The 14,150-nt window shown below is 50.9% G+C and overlaps 1 protein-coding gene across 1 annotated transcript in view; it reads left to right on the top strand.

Annotated features, from left to right (window-relative positions):
• Igsf21 (immunoglobin superfamily member 21) overlaps positions 1-5,261 on the top strand; it is a 222,401-nt gene extending 217,140 nt beyond the window's left edge. The window contains exons 7-10 of the mRNA XM_028880731.2: positions 3,272-3,357; positions 3,844-4,036; positions 4,359-4,397; positions 5,015-5,261. Of these exons, the coding sequence (XP_028736564.1) occupies positions 3,272-3,357; positions 3,844-4,036; positions 4,359-4,397; positions 5,015-5,088 (392 nt within the window). The 3' untranslated portion in view covers positions 5,089-5,261. The remainder of the gene's footprint in view (positions 1-3,271; positions 3,358-3,843; positions 4,037-4,358; positions 4,398-5,014) is intronic.
• The last annotated feature ends 8,889 nt before the right edge of the window (positions 5,262-14,150 follow it).

The following is a 14,150-nucleotide window of genomic DNA, read 5'->3' as shown; positions in this document are numbered from 1 at the left end:
TTTTAAAACCACCCATAGACATGTTAAAACACTGTGACTCATCAGGGAAATGGAGATTAAAACCTCAGTGAGATAAGCATTTGTAACTACTAGACTAGGTAAACTTTTAAAAATTGACAATACCAATGCTGATAAGGCTGCAGATCAATCAGAACCCTCCTACATCATTAGTGGGAGTATAAAATGGTACTCATCCTTAGAAAATCCAACAAGTTTTTTTTTCCAAATATGATAAACACCTTACTCCTGTCTCCCAACATTTTCACATGGATGGATGGATGGATGGATGGATGGGTAGGTTAGGTAGAGAGGTGGATGGGTGGATGGGTAAATGCCTGGATTAAAGGTTGGATGAATTGATTGGATTGAATGGATGAATGGGCATAGAGGAAGGAAGGGAAGGAAGAAGGATAGATAGACTATGGATAGATGGATGGATGGATGGATGGATGGATGGATGGATGGATGGATGGATGATGGATGATGGAGAAGTTTGATGGTCAGATGATGATATGATAGATGGATAGATGAATAGACTAAGAGGATGGGTAGAGAGATCAGATAGATGCATAGATGGATGGGTGAGTGGGTAGATGGGCAGATAGTTGGGTGGGTAGATGGTGAAAAGGTAGATAGGTTGGTTGGATGGATAATGATAGATTTGATGGATGGATGAATAAATTGATGATGTTGGATGAATCGATAAATAGATGATATGTGGATAGATGGATGAATGAATGATGGTTGGGTAGATGGTAGATGGTTGAGTAGATGGGAGGATGCACTGGACAGATGGTAGATGTTTGGGTAGATGGTGGATGGTTGAGTAGATGGTGGGTGATTGGGTAGATGGGAGGGTGAACTGTATAGATGGTGGATGGTTAGGTAGATGGACAAGTGAACATCTTGATGAGAACCCAGAATTCCATGAGAGTCCCAGAGAAGCCTTTCCTTGAGACCACACAAACCTTCCTCACAGACAGCGAGATCCCACAAGTGGGGGTGTAATGGGAATTTCTGCGTTTCCTTGAGCCAGGATTTCACTCTGTGGCCCCTTCCCTCTCCCAATGTCATTTTCGGAGCTTCTCTTAGGCAGATGATGAACAGGTGAGCAGATAGACGGAGCTGACACTCAACCCACTCCACACCACAGCCTCTGAGATCCTGGGCCCATATTCTGTTCTCCAGCTTTCTATGCCGGGACGTGAGAGGAGTGAACACCAAAACTGTGTTGGCGCCTCTGCTCGGCACTCTGGGTTGTGTTCCCAAAGCAGGCGGGGAGCCTGGCTTTGACTGTCAGGAGCTGCAAATGGACTTCATAGTGGTGGTGGGATGAGAGGGTGCAAGCAGCCAGCCTGACTTCCAGAAGCCAGGGCCTCCCAGCAGTCTTGAGGGGAGGGAGCTCCAAGACATCTACAAACACCTATGTGCTGGAGAGCTCGGAGGGACAAGAGTGTAGCAGACCCCTCCTGGGCCACCCTCTGTGCCCCTCAGGGTCAGCTTCACATAGGAGCCACTAGAAAAAACACAGGGCAGTTGAGAAGGCTGTGTGGCCTGCTGCCTCACTGCCCTGGGCTCCCAGCCTCTCCTGAAACACTGACCTCCAGGCTCGGCTTTCTCCTGCAATGGAGGCCCTTCAGCACCCTCTGCTGGTTGAAGCTGTCAGTGGCACAGACCAGCCAGGGCCATGCCACCCCCCCAGGGCTTCCCTCTGCGAACCTATCTCTTCCACAGCACCCAAGAGAAACTGGAGGAGGCAGGAATGTTCCTTAGCCTCTCTGTGCTTTCCTGTGCTTGCAGGATCATCTCTAAAGGCTAGAAGGTGAAATGAGATGAAATAGAAAGTGTTGAATGAAGAACCTAGCATTTAGATGTTGGACAAAAGTAAGCCATGGGGGGATGGGAAATGGCTCCAAAGTGGAGCTTTTTCCACCCCACCCCCAAGTCTGCCATCTGCCAGAATAGACTAGAGCTTCTCCAGTGTCCCTGGCTAGCGCTGCTTCCATGCAGCTGGCAGGTGGATGCGGCAGCGGAAGCATCCCTCTCCTCCCCTCACCAGGCTTCCGTCCCCTCTCAGCAGGCTGGGTCCTTCCCTCTGCCCATGCGGCCCTTCAGATGTCTTCCTCGCAGTTAATTAACAGTGCCTTGGTCTTATTCTCAGAGTGAGATTGGCAGAGCCTGGAGTCTGCTCACATCTGCCTGCTGCTCTGATTCACATTGTGAGTTAAGTGGGGACAGCCCTGGAAACTCTGTGGAGTCTGTCCCCAGCCCCGCCAGCTCTCTGGTTGACCTTAGGACCATGTCCTCGATGTGTTCCCCTCTGCCTGGAACATTCCTCGTATGCTTCACTTCTCTGGGACACTGTGACCACTACCTGCCCCCCCCCAAGCTGTGTGCCACCTCTGATGGGCTCAGTCCCCGCACACAACACTGGTCATAGTTTGAGTCTGTTTGCAAATTAAATGTCCCCCCTGCGAACGGATAAGTTGCAGACACTTGACTTTTATCATTGTCCTTTACTAGTCCCTAGTCCTGCTCCAAAGCCTGACATATGGCCAGCTCAGTAATTACTATTGAATGAGTGAACAAATGGACTAATGAAGGCGGGGAGTCAGGAAACATGTGTAATTGACTCTGCGGGGACCTTGGACAAGCCTCTTTATTATGTGTGGGCCCGGTGTTCCCCTCTGAAAAGAAGAGAAGCCCAGGAAACGGTTCGACCTCCCTCAGGCAAGGGGCACCCAGGGCATCGTGTCTCCTCAGCACATACAAAGCAGCAGAGGAAGATTGGACTGGGCACGGGAGGACCAGAGGCAGACAAAGGCCGGCTAGGGAATGAGGCGGTGGCTTCACGCTGTGCACGCACCCCCTTCACAGAGATTCCAGGAAATCCCCTGGCAGTAGGATCCTGGATCAGGAACCCAGAGGCCTGAATTTTGGTCCTGATTCTTCCTCACTGTGTGACCTTTGGCAAGTCACAGTGAACTCACGGGGCCTCCACGAACTCAACTGGACAGAGAGGACAATGGTTTCTCTTCCACGGATGTGTGAGACCCACGAGCACAGGGACCCATGTGTTTTTGTGTGACGTTGAATCCCCAGGGTCCAGCTGGAGTGGGACACATAGTAGGGCTGTAGGGAATCCGGAAGGAATGAATGAGCCTCCTCAGAGCTCCCGAGAAGCAGCCCTGGAACTCACTCTGCTTCCTGCCCCGCTCCACTCTCCATGCTGACCACACCCACCCACCACTTTCTCTTTCTCTTGATACAGTGGCTCCCAAAGGACCCAAAATCGTGATGACACCCAGTAGAGCCCAGGTTGGGGACACGGTGAGGATCCTAGTCCACGGATTTCAGGTCAGCCTCTCTCTGGATACCTGAGTGGAGTAGGGGGTGGGTAGAGACACCCGATAGGGACCAGCATCCCTGACTCACTCTCCTATACCCACAAATGTGGTTCCCATCAACCTTCTGTCTTCTTTTATTCCAGCCCTGACCCCCAAGTCCTCTCCACCTAGTCTCCTGTTGTCCAGGCTGTTTTCGAATTCCCTAGTTAGCTGAGGATGACCTTGAACTTCTGACCCTCCTCCCTCCCTCTCCTCAGTTCTAGGATTATATGGAGATACCATCACAGTTTACAGGGTGATGGAAATGGAACCCAGGGCTTTGTGTGTGCTAGGCAAGCACACTACCAACTAAGCTTCACCCCCAGTCCCCTTCCTGAGGTTCCAAGGTGCTGCTTGAAGCCCATTAGCTGAGAACTGGGGCCTGGAAAGTCTCCAGCCTCCCCATGTTGGCAGGATGCTCCCCTGTGACTCCAATATGTCCTGCTCCCCTCCACAGAATGAAGTCTTCCCAGAACCCATGTTCACGTGGACGAGAGTGGGCAGCCGCCTCCTGGATGGCAGCGCTGAATTTGATGGGAAGGAACTGGTGCTGGAGCGGGTTCCTGCTGAGCTCAACGGCTCCATGTATCGCTGCACTGCCCAGAACCCCCTGGGCTCCACCGATACACACACTCGGCTCATCGTGTTTGGTAGGGACCCCACAGGACCCCCGAGGATAGGCCTTGGCTCAAAGCTGTCCATAAAAGGCCCTTAAATCTGCCTCAGAGAGATCATTCATTCACTGATTGCAATCACAATGGCTTTATCACTGGATGGCCTCTAGCTTCACATCTGGGCTCTGACACTTAGCAGGCCTCAGTTTCCCCATCTGTAACATGGTCAGATATAGGGAGACTGAGTGGCGGCACCACCCCAGTGCATATAATACCATATGGCAGGTGTCTGGAGAAGGTCCTCCATGCTCAGAACTCGGAACCACCCATTCTGCTTCTCTTTGTTTCTTTCTGACAGAAAACCCAAATATCCCAAGAGGAACAGAGGATTCCCGTGGTAAGTCTCCACCCTCAAGGCTGCGCCCTTAAAAGTGAGGGCTTTTCAAGGCCCCAGAAAACGCTTGTTGCTAAAGCACTTCCTGCCTCCCCTAGTTCCTCTCCTCCGTCAGGAAGCCATGGCCTCGGATAGGCAGAGCTGAGGTTAGGCAAAGGCAGGCGCTAAACAAGGCAGGCGCTACACCCTCAAATAGCCAATGGGATGTCAGGAGCCAAGGGTGTCCCCTCTCATTGCTCCCAGATCCCAACAAGCCATGTCTGGCACTGACCATGGCATGGGTTTCTGACATCTCTATGGGACACTTAACATAGACAAACGCCCCAGGCTGCTCCCTCAGCCACCCCAACCTAGAACTACCCATGGGATGCAGACACTACCCATACACAGCGCATCTCGCAGTTCTCAATGAAGCTTCCCATTCCTGGTTCCCACTGGCCCAGCAGGCCTGCATCGGGGACAAGGCACTGGACCCATGGCAGGCAGCCTGCAGAGCTGAGGTTCGAACCCATTCAACCAATGCTGCCCCCTAGCATCGTTGTTGGGAACCCTTTACCCCACAGGCCTACCATGACACACAGACAGGCTGCAGCCCTGACACCGGCTCTGCCCTCTCGCAGGTTCTGCATCTGGCCTCACTGGCGTCCGGCTCACCCTGGTGCTTGCCCTGACAGTGGTCCTGGAGCTCACGTGAAGATGCTGCCTCCTCCTGATGCTCCAGTGACCCAGCATCTCTGCGATCGATTTTCATTTCTTTTCTAAACTATTTCCAGTCTTGTTCTTAGTCTTTGCCCATGTCTTGGCTTCTTCACTGGGTTTAATTAAAACAAACAGACCAATTTTCCCCACCTCGGTGTGTGGCTCTTTGTTTTTCCTAAGTCTAGTAGCAGCTACTGGGTACCTGCTGGCATCCAGTCTTGGGACAGGCATAGAGGTAGGATGGCGAAGGAAATGGAAAGCCTGCACTCCTGTGAGGATGGGTGGACATGCCGCTCCTGTCTCATTCAGTCCTGAGAACAGCCAGGCATGGGAAGTGGCCATGATCCCTCAGGGGAATGTAGCAGTCAGCTGTAGCCACAATAGTGCCGCCTAACAAGCCAAATCTTGGTGACAGGCGACAACATGCATGGATACTTACTTATAGATAGCAGTGGTCCAGATGGCCTCATCCAGGCTCACCAGACAGTTTAGCTTCAGAGAGCAGACCCTGCTGCAGACTAGACTGGCCTCTAGTCACCTCTATGGGCTTGTGAATTCCATATGTATTTATCCTGGAACTGGAGGAAATGGAGCAGGGGCTACCTGACATCTGATCGTCTTTCAGTGTGTATCTGTCAGCTTTCTGTCACTGTAACAAAACACCTGAGAGAATGTACTTATCAAGAGGAAAGGTTTCTTTGGCCTCTCAGTTCTAAAGATACAAGCCAGAAGCCTCATTGCTTTGGGGCTCTCAGGAGGCCCATACGTCATAGCAAGAGGCACACCCACTAGGAGGCAGGAAGCAGACAGAGAGGAAAAGGAAGAGACTAGGTCCCATATCTCCTCTGAGGACACACCCCGCCTGTTGATGGTCCCACCACCTTCTAATAGGGCCATCCCAGGACCAGGCCTTGTAACCAGGCCTAAGGGAGACAGACAATAACCTTGCTAACTAGAGTATGGTGGAACCATCAGAACTTGAGGAAAACCTAAGTCATCACTTTTAAAGCCTCTGCCAGGGTCATGTCCGTGGACATTGGTTGAGCCAAAGAATATTGCATGGCCAAGGTGGGGGATGAGGTCAAGTCCCGCCCCCAAGACCTGAGAGGCCCCCAAGAAGATGATGGAAGATGGGACATGTCAGAAGGGATAGGGTGGCATGGAATAGGGTGGGATGAAACGGCATGAGAGGGGTATGCTGCAGTGAGGCTGAGTCTCATACACTAAACACACTGAAGATCTGTCTGGAGCTCAGGGACACTCCGAGGCTATCGAATAATCCTCTCCTACCTCAAGCTACACACTGACAGCCTTGCTCTCTGGAGCATTCATGGTGAAAGAATATGGCTCTAAGGCCACTGCCCTAGGCAGAATGATGGCTTCCAAAGCTGTCCACGCCCTGCCCCAAGTGCCTGAGCAGGACTTGCTGATCTGGACCAGGTCTGGTGGCTCTGAGCTGGATCTGCCTTTGCACCCTAAGAGCTGGCCCCCTCTCCCCAGGTGGCTTTGGCCAGGATGACTCAGCTCTGTGCTTTGTGGTCTCTCAGGCTCTCTCAGCTCAGTGAGGGGTGGAGGAATAAGAGAGCTGAAGCACACAGGTCTTGTGAGGCCCCAGGGAAAGTGACACACCATCATTTCCGTTGTATTGAAAATAAAACTAGAGCCCTCTTTGATGGGAGCTGAGAGTCACGTGGATATAGAGCCAGGAGTGGGGTGAGAGCAATTGTGCAAGCTACAGCAGCCCTTAGTTCAGACTTGAAATTTATGCTAGACGTGGTGGTGCAGCCCATTGTCCCAGCACTAAGAAAATAGGCTCTGGAGGATTGAGAGTTCAAGGCTATCCTCGGTTACATAGTAAGTTTGAGGTTAGCCTAGGCTATGTGGGTCCCTATCTCAGAAAAGACAATCGGCCTTTGTATTTTACTTTCTGTGTGTCTGTGTGTGTGTGTGTGTGTGTTTGCCCATGTGCATTCATGTGTGTTCATGTGCTTTCATATGTGTGTGTGCAAGCACACACATGCTACAGTGCTCCTGTAGAGGTCAGGAAAGAACTTCAGGTGTGGGTGCTTTCCTTCCACTTTGTTGAAGGCAAGGTCTTTTTTCTTGTTTTTCTGCTTTGCACACCAGGCTGGCTGGCCCAGAATGTCGGGCAATTTTCCTGTTCCATAAGCCTGTGATAGTGGAGACTGCAGACATTCACCACAGCTATTAACGAGTTCAGGGGTTTCGAACTCAGGTCCTTATGCTTACGTGGTGAGTGCTGTCACCCATTGAGCCCCCTCCTCAACTCAACAATCAACCATTGACTTATTTATGTTTATGTGTATGAGCATTCTGCCTGCATGTATGTCTGTGCACTACATGCCTGGGGTACCCAAGGAAGCCAGAAGAGGGCATCAGACCTGCTGGAACCAGAGTTACACACCCTGGTGAGCTGCCATGTGGGTGCTTGGAACTGAATCCCAGGCTCTGCAGCCCCCCAAAGCCAGCCTTTGAACTTGATATTCTAGCGTCTCGGCGTTCCCTTATGCCTTTTTACTGTCGTTAAGCTGAAGTTCTTCTGCCTACCAACTGGTGTTGGAATACATCAGAAACAAATGATCGACGCAGTAAATATTTGCTTTCCCGAGTCTGGCCGGTCAGTCAACAGCAGTGAAGTTGATGATGCTCTCAGACATTCATCCGTGTGCAAACATCCAAGACGGATGAGCAGGCAACCAGTACCTCCAGCGTCCTTTGCCTACTTCCTTCTTCCTCGAAGCCCTGTTTTGTCTCACATGAACCATCTGCCCCACTGCTGCTGCCCGGCAATTCTTTGTAAGGCCCCTGCTTCCAGAGGTTTCTATTTTCCGAAGAAATTTTAATACACAAGTTTATTCTCTCTCCTTGCCTTCTTAGAGGGAAGCCCACGTAGGCATGAAATTGGACTCGCTTCGCCCTGTTAGCAGCAGGGGTGCTGGGCTCCACTGACCCCTGAAGTGCATCAATAGCTCAGTAGTCAGCAGATGAACCATGGGAAGTGGTGGAGGACTGGGGCGGGGGGGGGGGTTGTGCCGAGCTGGGAGGCTCCAGGGCTGCAGCAGGAGGGGGAACCATCTGCTTGGGCTTTGCATAAGGACTGGAAGGCTGCTGTTTGGGGTGGGAATGGGGAAGAAAATGCCCAGCCCCAGCTGAGAGGCGGGCCCTATGCATTCAGTCTCCCATGGGTGCCATCATCCATCCCCCAAACTCTAAGCCTCTCCCAGCCAGGGCCTGAGCTGGAGCAGAGGAGAAACCATCCAGACTGGGTAGGGTCTGCCAATAGGAGCCCCTGTCCTTCAGAAGGATGGACCCATTAAAAGGACTGCACTGCACACTTTGTGTGCCATACTCTGGGGAAGCAGAGTGAGGAGAGGAGGGAGCACCCACAGGGAGACTGTCCTGCAGCAGAGGTGGCGGGGGAGGCAGGGGGAGGTGGCCTTGACTTTACGGCTTCCCTTGAAGGATAAGACGGGCAACTGAAGTCAGCCCTACCACTCCATGACGTGGCCTCACGTTGGTCCAGGTGCCTCAGCTGTGATCCATATGTGCAAGTGGGAGACGATCTCAGATTCCTGTTTTCTGTGCATGAGTCCCTGAGGCCATTGCTTTGAAACACAGAGCTCACCTGGGCTTGTAGCTGCCGCCACACCAGGTCCCGGTTACTTCATCTTTTCCCACTCACCAGCTACAGCTCCCTGAGGCCCCCTGCTGCTCACCTCCCCGCCCGGGCTATGGTGACCACCATCGATCCCCTGATCTTTGGAGGATTTCAAGTGTGTCCAGCAAGTATAGAGATGGCTGCGGGGCCTCAACAGGCCTGTCTCTAAAGTCACATATGAGAAAGGCAGCCATGCTTCCTTTTCTGTTCATCTCTGAGTCAGGCTCATGAGCAAATATCACGAATAAGTGAAGACACCACAGTCACTTAGTGGCTGGGTGCAGTGGGATAATGCTTTTGTACACTGGTTTAATAAAACGCTGGTTGACCAGTAGTCAAGCAGGAAGTATAGGTGGGATAAGCAGACAAGGGAAAAGGGAGGCTGAGTCAGGAGATGCCAGCCCACCATCCAGGGAGCAGCATGTAATGACACACAGGTAAAGCCATGGAAAATGTGATGATTTATAGATTAACAGAAATGGGCTGAGTTTAAGTGTAGGAGGTGTCAATGGTAGGCCTGAGCTAATGGTTGAGCAGTTTTAATTAATATAAGCCTCTGTGTGTTTACTTGGGTCTGAGCGGTTACAGGACCAGGTGGGAAACAGGAAATTTATAAGTGGCTGTGGGACCTTGGTGCCGGGCGAGCACAGGAAAACTTCTACTACAGCTGGACTCCCAGATCAGCTGCCCATACTCAGCATCCGGGGTCCCCTTCCCACTAGGGCAGGAATTCAGGGACACTCATGGCCTGTATTCCTCTGTTGTCCCTTTCAGACTGGAGCCTGAAACTTAGTTTCTAGCTGCCTGTCTGCTGGGAGCTTTGGAGAGAAGCAAGCCTGTGGCCACTGTCCCCTCCTCAGCCCAGGACACCAGTCTCTGGACCTATGCACCTGCTGTGAGTCTGAGGCACCTGCTCCATCACCCCAAGGCCCCTACACACAGTCACGCACCGTTTGCTTTGTTCTATACTACCTAGGGCTTTCACAGGTGACTGTGACCCTGACCACAAGCTCCACTCTGAGCCACCTTGTCTGTGGGAGAAACAGAACAGTGAACAAGGCTCTAAGAACCCCACAAGACAGCCACATAGGACACCTTGTGATCCAGAAAGGCTGTGGGTTTTATTAAGAGTCTATGTATACTTATGTATGCATGGAAGAAACAAAAGCCAGGGTCCTGGAGATTTGGCTGTGTCGTGGGAAAAGACAAAGCTCAAACTTGGGCTTATACATTTCTACTCATGCAAGGTGCGTAGGCTGGTGCCAGGAACACCTCCTTCCAGAGCCCCGACCTGCTGGTAGAACCTGAAGGGCAAGGCAGGTTGGGTGAAGGCTGGGAAGAAGATGAGGGGAAAGTGAGGAATAGGCTGGGTGGGGGATGTGGGAAAGGCAAAGAAGGAAGGAGAGGATGTCAGTTACCAAGGGCTTTGGGGCATCGTGGGTCAGGTTGCCCCAGGGGTCAGCCATGGAGAGAGCTGGATGCTTGAACATATGAGGAGTTGGGGAGAAGGGTGTCACCTGAAGAGGAGGGAAGAGAGGTCACAGTCCAGCTGGGCTCCGGGGACACCAAGAGAACAGACTGATCAGCATTGAGGGAAGTACCAAGAGAACCGGAGAAGCAGGGAGCAGTCAGAACTGAGACAAGGGATGGAGCTACAGAGAGAGATGGGCAGAGGGAGCCAGAGGTAGGAGAGGGAGGGACCGAATGAAAAGGAGAGAGCTGAGCAGCATGCATAACCAGCGGCCTCGAGCTCCTGCCCCTGGGACATCTTCCACTATGATGGTCTGTAACTTTGAATTTTGAGCTGAAATAAACTCTCTTCCCCTTAAATTGCTTTTGTCAGCGTATTTTATCACAGTAACAGGAAAAAATAAAAAGCTGAGACACAGGGAGATGGTGAGAGAAAGTGAGAGAGAGCCGAGCCCAGGCAGGAGGGACTGAACACTCCCCGTGTCCAGCTGAGACGGAACCATGTTCCGACACCCATGGCCAGTGGAGGAGGGAGCTGGTGAGTAGAGCGTCCCAGAAAGCACTTGGGCTGTTGTTTTAGGATCGGCTCCCTCAGTCTCCTTCAGAATGACAGTTCCAAGTGATGGGTGGATGATAATAGGCATGTAAAATACATGCATGGTTTTTTCCAAATGCCAAAGTCTCAGTGATAGACCTAAATGTCAGCCAGCCCTGGGCCCATAGCGTTCCTGACCTTGGATTGAGCCTCCCCTGCCTCCACCCCCGTCCCTGTCCCTGGCTGCAGCTGTCTCCCTGGAGTCCAGCCCTGGATCTCACAATCTCCACTCCAGGTTCCCTGGCCACTTGCCCCTGGTTCCACCAGACCTGTAGTTCCTGGAACCACAGATAAAGGACATCTGTCGAAAGAGTCTCTTTCTGAACTGGGCCTTCTGTTCTAAAACCAGTGGGGTCTCCTGGTCTGCTTTGAGGGAAAGTCCTGTAAGTCCTAAGGTTTTGCCCTTCTGTGAGAGGCATAGGCAACCCAATCAAGGCCCAGACTCACCTGCTAATGACGTCATGGTCACTGCCAGCTCTGCTATTCATCCCACAACCTCCTCTCCTCACCTCCTTGTGCTTCTCTTTCCCCTTCTGTGAAAGTGGGGTACCCAATGGGTTCCTGGCACTGTCCTCAGAGACCTCAGCGAAGACATGGAAATCACTTCCCGCCATGCCCAGCCCTCAGTGAGGGCGCAGCAAACATGAACTAGTGTGGTCTGTATTGAATGACAGGGAGCCATGGGTGGCTACTGAGCAAGAGCTGGGGCATTAGCACCATAGAAGGGACTAGAGCAGATCAGTGTAGGAAGTCTTGGGGCAGGGGGGCGGGTGTCTGTGCCCTTGGACCAGTAGCAGGGTTGGTTATCCCTGGAGCTTGGCATAACGTCCCAGTCCTCAACTTCCTGATGAGGTGGGAAATCTCAGAGTGAGCAAGCCACCTGCCCAGGTGGACAGCTGGGCATGGGAGAAAGGACTGACTACAAAGAACTGAGCAGCTATGGGATGGGGAAGGAAGTGGTGTGGGGTGACTGATGAGGGTGGGGTGGCCTTAGCCCTCACCGATGGAGGATGACTAAGAAGGTACACACAGCAGGACAGTCGACAAGCCAGGCTTAAGGAGTGTATTACTCAGGGTTCTCTGGAGAAACAGAACTGATATCCAACAATGGCTGTCTACCAACGTAAGGCCTAAGAATCCAGTTGTTCAGTCCGTGAGACTGGATGTCTCCACTGGTCTTCAGCATATGCCAGAATCCTGAAGAAGTGGGTTCTGATGCCAGTCAAGGAATGGACTTGCCAGCAAGAGCAAGCAGGCAGAGAGAGAGAGAGAGAGAGAGAGAGAGAGAGAGAGAGAGAGAGAGAGAGCGCTATGCCTTCTTCAAAGTGCCTTCTTCCATGCCCTTTATACAGGCTTCTAGCAGAACATGTGACTCAGATTGAAGGTGGATCTTCCCACCTCAAAATATCTGGATTAAAAGTGGGTCTTCACACTTCGAATAATCTAATTAAGGAAAAATTTCCTCAAGGTGTACCCAGCTGCTTAATTCCAGATGTAATCAAGTTGGCAACCAAAAATAGACATCACAAGCCCACCCCTTGTCAATTTGATACACAATCATATCTCCTTATGCTATCTCCTTTCCAAAGGAAAACAATAACCAGGTCATAATTATGCCTAACATGATCTAACTATCCCACGTGCAATTGCAACCACATTATATATTTAACTAGGTCATAATTATGCCTAACATGATCTAACTAGCCCTTGTTCAACTGCAAACACATTATAAATTTTAGAATAGGTGGCAATGCCCCTTGGGAGATATTCTTTTAATATCTCAAACTTAAATATAACCACTGATATCCCTTTAATTGATGTTACATTACATGATATATTGAGGAAAGAAAAAAGTCTGTACAAACACATTCTTAACAAAATGTGACAGAAACAGTCATGTCAATTATAATCCTTGTTTCTGCAACTAATCACATGGCCTTAGCTGATTTTAGACTTAACTCCTCTGCTACCCATTCTGTATTTCCTCCACCCTCTGCAAGTGCCACAGCAGGTCTTGGCTCCTCTTGTGGAGGACTGACCTACACCTTCATTCCTGACAGGTCTGTGCCCTTTGTCATCCTGCCTGAATTAGATTGTTGTCATTTCCCATTAACTTAAATCACAGGACATGGCAGTCCCAAGAGACACTCTAAAGGATCTCCTGCACTCCAGACATAGTCCTTCTTACATCCATTGTGGAGAAGCAATCTAATCTCCCCATGGTAATCTGGATCGATCACCCCTCCTAACACTGTTATTCCTTTCTTGGCCTGTTAGCCTAAGGGCATCAGAAGTCCAAACTGACCAGGGGGAAGTCTGAACTTCACGTTCAACAGAATGTTTGTTGTGGTTCCTGGAAGGAGCGCTCCCTCCTCTGGAACTAAAACTTCTAGGCCAGTAGATCTTAAATTCTCAGAAACAGGAAGCAAAAATGTTCCTAGTGGGTCACTAGGGACAATGGTGAGTGGAACTATTCCCTTTCCACTCCCTGATTCCTGGACCTGTGGATCCTGGCTCTGGGAGAAACTGTACCATATAGTGGATGCTGATTCAAAGCATATACCACCCTCTGGAGAACCCTGCTCCGGCCCTCCAGGCTGCTGACATCTAATTGATATTGTAACTGTGTCTTCAAAAGACCATTCCAGCATTCTGTCCAGCCAGGAGCTACAGGATGGTGAGGAACGTGGTCAGACCAGTGGATTCCGTGATTGTGGGTCACTGTAACACTGCTCTGCTGTGGAGTGAGTTCCTTGGTCAGAAGCAACACTGTGTGGTATACCATGATAGTGTATGTATAATGCATTCTGTAAGTCCACAGATGGTAGTTTGGGCAGAAGCATTACATGTAAAGGTAAATCCATACCCAGAGTAAGTATCTACTCCTGTAAGGACAAAGTATTGTCCTTTCCACTGGGGAAGTGGTCCAATGTTGCCAACCTGCAATCAGGTCACTGGCTGGTCACACCGGGGAATGGTGCCGTATCTGGGGCTCAGTGTTGGTCTCTGCTGTTGGCAGATCTGGCACTCAGCAGCAGCTATAGCCAGGTCAACCTTGGTGCGTGGAACTCCATGTTGTCTATCCTATGCATAACCCCCATCTCTGTCACCATGGCCACTTTGTTCATGGGACCATTGGGCAATGACAGGGATGGCTAGAGAAAGAGGCTGACTGTCCACAGAATGGACCATCCTATCTACTTGTTTATTGAACTCCTCCTTGGCTGAAATCAGCTTTTGATAAATATTTACATGGGACACACGTATCTTTCCATCCCTCAACCATTTGGAGAGATTTATCCACACACTTCTT

The sequence above is a fragment of the Peromyscus leucopus genome, chromosome 2, assembly GCF_004664715.2.
Source record: "Peromyscus leucopus breed LL Stock chromosome 2, UCI_PerLeu_2.1, whole genome shotgun sequence".
Taxonomy (NCBI): domain Eukaryota; kingdom Metazoa; phylum Chordata; class Mammalia; order Rodentia; family Cricetidae; genus Peromyscus; species Peromyscus leucopus.
This window is presented reverse-complemented; position numbering and strand designations above follow the sequence as displayed.